This window comes from Vigna radiata, unplaced genomic scaffold (genome assembly GCF_000741045.1).
Source record: "Vigna radiata var. radiata cultivar VC1973A unplaced genomic scaffold, Vradiata_ver6 scaffold_443, whole genome shotgun sequence".
NCBI lineage: Eukaryota > Viridiplantae > Streptophyta > Magnoliopsida > Fabales > Fabaceae > Vigna > Vigna radiata.
The window spans coordinates 111,789-119,179 of record NW_014543600.1 but is presented as its reverse complement, the minus strand read 5'-3'; the positions used below and the strand labels follow the sequence as shown (position 1 = coordinate 119,179).

General features: G+C 44.0%; 2 protein-coding genes across 2 annotated transcripts in view; one reads left to right on the top strand and one right to left on the bottom strand.

Annotated features, from left to right (window-relative positions):
* The window catches only part of LOC106754588, a 7,311-nt gene extending 5,376 nt beyond the window's left edge, over positions 1 to 1,935 (top strand). Inside the window, exon 2 of the mRNA XM_014636627.2 lies at positions 1,655 to 1,935. Coding sequence (XP_014492113.1) covers positions 1,655 to 1,917 — 263 coding nt within the window. The 3' untranslated portion in view covers positions 1,918 to 1,935. The remainder of the gene's footprint in view (positions 1 to 1,654) is intronic.
* Positions 1,936 to 2,605: 670 nt separating this feature from the next.
* On the bottom strand, positions 2,606 to 6,565 carry LOC106754575. The gene is made up of 3 exons (XM_014636606.1): positions 6,012 to 6,565; positions 5,825 to 5,877; positions 2,606 to 5,709 (listed from the first exon to the last, which is right to left on the bottom strand). Exons 1-3 carry the CDS (start codon positions 6,563 to 6,565, stop codon positions 2,606 to 2,608), a joined length of 3,711 nt encoding a protein of 1,236 aa, XP_014492092.1.
* Between the last annotated feature and the right edge of the window lie 826 nt (positions 6,566 to 7,391).

The following is a 7,391-nucleotide window of genomic DNA, read 5'->3' as shown; positions in this document are numbered from 1 at the left end:
GTCCAATTGTGTTCGTATCTCGATGAAAGTTAATTGTACAACCAAGGAAGTAGGGTGTGTTGCTATTAACCGTGTTATTCTAGTAGGATGTGTTGCTCTCATGTTGTACCCTAGTTTCTGATGTTAATCTAGTTGTTGCTTAGCTGTGTTCTTCGTTTGATCTACCTAGCCTTCAGGGCATGTGTTTGTTGAGTTGAATTGTGTTTGGACATATGAACTTGTCCAGTTATTTATGTAATTCTGCACGAATGTTGCTGTGCATTTATTCCCATGCATATATTGATATTTTGACGATGGTCGGTTGGAGAACAAGCAAGAAGTTTTGGTGAATTTGTAGGACAACTCTTCAGCTGTGTATAATTTCTAGGCATTATCTAGTTTTTGCCTAACTATGTTACTTTTGCATCAAACACCAAGGATGCTTATGTAGCGATGGAGAATATTATGTGTTGCATGTGCATGCCTTTCTTATCCATCTCTTTATGCATGCCCACATGTAAAGATCGTTTATGCCCATGTTATTTTATTGATATCTGTTGGAACAATGAGGAAAGTGGTTACCATTATTGAGGATTTTTTTTGCGAAAATAATTACAACTCTTTCTGTTGATGCTTAACCACATTGTTTTAGCACATATTGTAGTATTGATATTATATATAAAGATAAGGAAATTCAAAATATATTTGTAGCTCGTCAGCTTTTTTAACTAGTCAAGGTAATGCTACTGCCTCGATCTTGAACAAGGTGAAAAGGAGTTGATTTTTTATCTATGGGTTCCCTTTAAACCATATGAATTACGCTGTACTTGTCTNGTGTTTTTTGTGCCTTATATCTTTCAATTGGAATTTTCGGCCTGGCCTGGCTCTACTATCTGTCAAATCTCAGTGACTAGTGAAGTGTTACTTCTTTTCTGCTTGCATACTTTTTCCTTTGAGGGGGAGCTGTTCTATTTTTTCTCATCTCTCACTTTTCTAGCTCCGAGCAATTGTATCTAGTATCTCTTACCTCTTTTTTTATCAACTACTAGCTTGTGAATTCAGCTTATCTGTGAATCAAGATTGTAGTCCTATTGCAAGTGCTTGGGTGCTTTGTTCTTTCAAACAGCTATAAGCTAATTCTCTTAAACTCTCGTTTTTATTACCTACTAGCTTGTGAGTTCAGCACATCTTTGAAAATCGTGATTGTGGTCTTACTGCAAGTGCTAAGTTGGTTACCTTGTCGTTTTAAGTAATCTTTAAGCTAATTCAGTTTAGACCTATTTTTGGTTTTGAATATATTATATTGCCATTAGTCTGTTTCGTGCTGAGTAAAAAATTAGACGATACAAAAAATCTATCTCCAATAGTTCATTTGCTTCCCTTGCTTTCTAATCTCTTGATTTAGATAGTTTGCTGACTGATCTGCCCTCTGTTTTTTCTCTTCTACTTCCACCAAATTTCACTCCCTCTTAGTTTTCCATGAAAGAACAGCAATTTTGTTGGGCTTATGTAAATTAGTTCGTCTAAGTGCCTTTGATGGAAGCATTTATGCAAAGGCTCCTTGTTAGGAGGCACCTAACAAATTCTAAGTTTATTTTTGAATCAGCCTCTCATATCTGATGATATAGTGAGCTTTTATATTTTTTCCATCTGATATTCATGCATGGTTTTCCAGAGCTTGGATTTATGGGTGGCAAATCAAAGTCATTATATGGAAGAGAGGGTCATTTGGGCATAACACTGGTTAAATTTGCTGGGGACCAATCAGGCTTTAAGGAGGCCATTCGACTTGCTGAACACTTTGAGAAGGAAAACCATGGACGCAATGATTGGGCCCGTGTGCAGTCACAAACATTAGGAAAGGATGATGAAAATAATCCAAACCTTGTTAAGGTGGATGAGAAAAAAGGAGAGAAACGGAGGGTCTTGTATGGCTAATTATCTAACTTCAACCCGTTCACTCCTGACTTCAACCCGATCGGAAATCAATTTTCTGATTTCCAAACTTTGAAGTTAATTATCTAACTTCAACCCGTTCACTCCTGACTTCAAACCGATCGGAAATCAATTTTTTGATTTCCAAACTTTGAATAAAGTTGCTCGTGAAAATAATGATTTGAAATAGTTGGCAAAACTGTGTTTATTCGAAATCGTTGCAAATTAAAACATTACATAATAATCAACTAAAATAAAACTTTAAATGAGAAATATTCCATGTGTTGGGAATAGCTTTCCCATTTAAACACTCCAATCGGTATGCACCATTGTTCAGACTCTCCTTCACTCTAAACGGGCCTTCCCAGTTAGCGGATAACTTCCCATGTGTAGGATTTTTCCTTGCTTCACCCGTTCGTCTCCAGACCAAGTATCCTTCTACAAACTGCCTTGGCTTGACCTTGGTATTGTAGCGTCGAGCAACGAGCCTTTTATGAGCTTCTAGTTGAACGGCCGTCATATCGCGCCGCTCGGGGAGGATATCTAGGTTGCTTCTGAGATGTTCTTCATTCTCATCCATATTAGCAATACTTCTTCGTAGTGTATTCTCCCCGACTTCAACTGGCAACATTGCATCTGACCCATACGTGAGGTTAAAAGGTGATTCTCCAGTTGCGCTGTGTGGGGAGCATCAGTATCCCCAAAGTACCTGTTGTAACTCATCTGCCCATGCTCCTTTGGCATCCCCTAGCTTTTTCTTTAGTTCTTGAATGATGATCTTATTCATAGCTTCTGCTTGACCGTTCGTCTGCGGATGCTCTACTGAGCTGGTTAAAGGTGTGATTCCCAACTCCTTATAAAACGTTACCAGCTTTTTGTCGATGAATTGCCGATCGTTATCAGTGATAATGTACTTTGGCAAACCGAACCTGCAGATTAATCGCCACACAAACTTTTGCACCTGAGAAGCTGATATCCTAGCCAAAGGCTCAGCTTCCACCCACTTAGTAAAATAGTCAATTGCGACTAAGAGAAATTTGAATTGGGAACGACCGGTCGGGAATGGCCCCACTATGTCCATTCCCCATTGAGCAAAGGGCCATGGTGACACTATGGCCGATAGCGCCGCCGCTGGTGTGTGAATAATGTTCTCATGCTTTTGACAGGCCAAACATTTGACGACAAAGGCCTGACAATCCTTCTCCATTGTCGGCCAATAAAAACCTGCCCTTAAAGCCCGGGCCCTTAACGACCGCCCGCCGCCATGTCTACCACATTTTCCTTCATGCAGTTCTCGCATAACATATTCGGATTCGTCTTTGGACAAACACTTCAACATTGGAGTGACATATCCTCTTCGGTACAGCTCCTCTCCCACAATGACATACCTTGCAACCTGTTTTGATTCCTCCGATCGGAGAGCTATTCCCGCCTCTTGCTGCTGGATTAGCATTACAATCTCTCTTCTCCAGTCGTCCCGTTCGGCGATAGAATAGACTTGTAAGCATTCAACTGCTGGCTTGAAAACTATTTGCCAGACCAACGAAGACAGTTGACCTTTCTCCTTACCAGTCGACAGCTTCGATAGACGATCGGCTCTCTGATTTTCACTCCTAGGAATATGATTCACCTCGATGCTGTCAAAATGTGCGAATAGTTGCTTGGCCCTATGGAAATATTTGAGCAGTTGGTCATCTTTAATTTGGAAGGTTCCGTTCATGTGACCTGCTACCAGCTGGGAATCCGTTTTGCAACACAGCACTTTAACCCCCAAATCTCGTGCTAACTCGAGGCCAGCTATTAAGGCCTCATACTCGGCCTGGTTATTGCTGGCTTTAAACCGGAAGATCAGGGCTTGCTCGATAACGATACCGTTCGGTCCTTCTAATACAACACCCGCTCCACCTCCTTTATGACCAGACGATCCATCCACGTATAACACCCATGAGCAACAATGTGACGGCCGTCCTGGTAACTCGGCTACAAAATCAGCTAAATGCTGGCCTTTAATTGACCCTCTTGGTTCGTACCTCAAACCGAACTTAGAGAGTTCAATAGACCAACCGATCATCCTGCCTGCCAGGTCAGGTTTACGCAGAATTTTTGAAATAGGATAATCCGTTCGAACAATTACCTGGTTTCCCTGTAGGTAGGGGCGGAGCCTTCGGGTGGCGATCACAAGTGCTAGGACTATCTTCTCCAGTTGCTGATATCTGGTTTCGGGTTCTTTCAGTACACGACTGATGAAATAAATTGGATGAAACTCAGGAACCTCTTGAACTAATGCTGCGCTGACCGCTTCTTCACCGACAGCCAAGAATAGATGCAAATCGCAACCATAATCTGGGCGTCTCATAACCGGAGGGTTAGAGAGAATTTGCTTTACTTTGTCAAACGCCGCCTCACACCGATCGTTCCACTCTACTTGTTTCTGTTTCTTCATTAGCTTTAAGATTGGTTGAATTCGGTCAGCTAACTTGGGTATGAATCTGGATAGCGATGTAAGTCTCTCGACCAACCGTTGTACTTCCTTCAAACTACTTGGGCTTCTCATGTCCAAAATAGCCCGACACTTATCCGGATTGGCCTCGATGCCTCGTGAAGTAAGCATGAAACCTAAAAATTTTCCTGCAGATACTCCAAATGTACACTTGAGAGGGTTTAACCTCATCCCGAACTTCCGCACCTGATCCAGGACTTCAGCTAAATCCCGCAAGTGCTCCTCCACCGATCGGCTCCTCACTACCATGTCATCTACGTATACCTCCATGCACCTTCCTATCTGATGCTGAAAGACCTTATCCATAAGTCGTTGATACGTTGCTCCTGCGTTCTTTAGACCGAACGACATAACCTCATAACAGTAATTGGAACGTTCCGTTATGAAGGCCGTTTTGTCCCGATCGGGCTGATACATGGGGATTTGATTATATCCCGAATAAGCATCTAAAAAACTTAAGATTTCATATCCGGAGACTCCGTCCACCAAGTCGTCGATGCTTGGAAGGGGATACGTGTCTTTCAGGCATGCTTTATTGAGGTCAATAAAATCTGTACACATTCTCCACTTGCCGTTCAGTTTTTTCACCATTACCACATTAGACAGCCATGTGGTATATTTTACTTCTCGTATGAAATCGGCTTCCAATAACTTCGTTACCTCTTCCTCTACTGCTCTTCTTTTTTCGTTGCCTAACCTCCGCTTTCTCTGGGCAACTGGTCGGGCATCCTTGAATAGTGACAATTTATGAGATATTATGTCAGGGTGAATACCTGGCATATCAGCTGCTTGCCATGCAAACAGGTCCCTGTTTTTCAGCAACAATTCTTCTATCAACGTCACATGATCGGTGGTAAGATTACGCCCTATTGTGGTACACTGATCTTCTTGCTGTCCAATAACAACAGGACGCGTATCTCCCAAGGGTTCCACCCGATCGTCAAACTGCGTTCGAGGGTCTAACTCCATCATAGCGACTTCTGATCGGTTGCTTGAGAAGTTAGCAATTCTGGGCTTGACCTTCAACCCTACCGCGTAACATTCGCGCGCCATCTTCTGATCCGCCCGAACGGTTGCCACCTTTCCGTCATCAGTGGGATATTTCAAAGTTAAATGTGGAGTCGAGACAATAGCCCCGAACATGTTTAAGCACGGTCTTCCCAAGAGGACATTGTAAGACGTGTCGGCTTCCACTAACAGAAACCGAACCTTCATCTCTTTAGCGTCCTTATCGGCTCCCAAGCTGGTCCTCAGATCAACATACCCCTTTGTATCTACTCTTTCTCCCGCAAATCCTACAATTTGTTAATTGAAAGGCAAAATTGCATCCTCCGATATGTCCATCTGCTTGAAAGTCTTCCAGTATAGTATGTTGGCCGAACTGCCTTGATCTATTAAGACTTTGCTTACCCTGTATCTGGCTATCATCGCTGTTATTACCATCGGGTTGTCTTGTTCCAAGTCTGGTGCATGGAAATCGTCATCAGAGAAAGTAATGGTAGGCATAGACCGTTTCGATATGTCTGTTCGGTGGACACTGTGTAGATTTCATAAGTGTCTTTTGCGGGCAGCTGATGTCGATCCGCCTCCTACGAACCCCCCCGATATTGTATTGATTACTCCCCTAACCGCTCGGTCTACACTTCTGCTTCTACTTCTGCTTCGATCGGCTCTCTGCCGAGTCCTTTTTTGGGATTCGTGTGGTGTGGGGGGCCGTCCAACCCTGCTTGACGCTCTTCCCCTGTGAACGAATTTTTGAAGATGCCCTGCTTGAACCAAAGACTCCAATTTATCCTTCAATGTATTGCAATCTTCCGTTGTATGTCTGCGATTCTGATGATATCGGCAATATTTGTTTTCATCAGCTCCCTTCGGTGTTGGTATCTGTACCACTGCTAACAGATTGGCTCTCAATGCCTCCTCCAGAACCCTTGCGCGTGGCGCATTTAAAGGGGTATGGTGAACATACTGCTGCACTCGAGTATGATCTTTGTTTCCGTAACCTCCTCTTCTGTCACTTCTACCGGACGGTGGACGAATTCTCTCTCGAGCCGGACGGTGCACTGGCTCCACTTCTTCCCTCCCACGTTGATGAGCTCTCCCCTCTTCTACTCGAATGAAGCTGGCCAACCTGTTTTGTAACTCATCCATACTTTAAGGTTCTTCAGCATGAAGATAATCACAAAAGGGGCCAGGCCGTAGAGCCGTTGTTAAGGCGCTCACCACCAATCGTTGATCAGCATTCCGTACCTGGCGGGCGGTACGATTAAATCGGTCCATAAAAAGATTAAGTGACTCGTCCCGCCCCTGCCTCATTCTTACTAAAGCCGTGTAAGTTACTCCGGGCGTCTTGCTCGAGGCGTATTGTTGGGTGAACAATTGGCGTAGTTCCGCAAAATTGTCAATAGTTCTAGGCTGTAGGGAATGGAACCAATCCAATGCTTCCTCTTTTAGTGAAAGAGAGAAAACTCTACACCACACCAGCTCGTCTGACGAATATACAGCCATGGCATCTACGAAAGATCGCAAATGCTTAACGGGATCAGACGAACCTCCATATTTCTCCATTGACGGCAGCACTTTGTTCTCTGGTATGATCGCCTGCATTACCCTTGGCGTGAAAGGATGTAATCCCTCGGCTTGATCGCCATATATAAGGTTTTGCTCTTCATTTCGCTGCCTCTCCTCCCGGCGATGGAGATCACCTCTGCCATTGCCCCGACCTCCTCCTCGGCTTCCGCCTCTACTCCCGGCCCTACTCACCGGTCTTCCATCACCTCTGCCTGCCCCTCGTCCGTTAACTCCTCCAACTCCCTCACTAGGCACAGGATTATGATTTTCTCGTCGTCTCTCACCTTGGGTAGGCAGTTGCTCCCCAGTGTCTGAATGAACCGTCTCTACATTGACAGAGTGGTCGGAATGACCTCCTCCCCTGTTCGCCTGTTCCGCCCTCATTGTAGCAATTTCTGCCCGCATC

Coding starts and splice junctions, on each gene's coding strand:
- LOC106754575 (XM_014636606.1), bottom strand. CDS start 6,565: ATGGATGAGTTACAAAACAGGTTGGCCAGCTTCATTCGAGTAGAAGAG. Junction 5,878..6,011: donor ATCAATACAATATCGGGGGG/GTTCGTAGGAGG, acceptor TCCATGCACCAG/ACTTGGAACAAGACAACCCG. Junction 5,710..5,824: donor CGATGATAGCCAGATACAGG/GTAAGCAAAGTC, acceptor AACAAATTGTAG/GATTTGCGGGAGAAAGAGTA.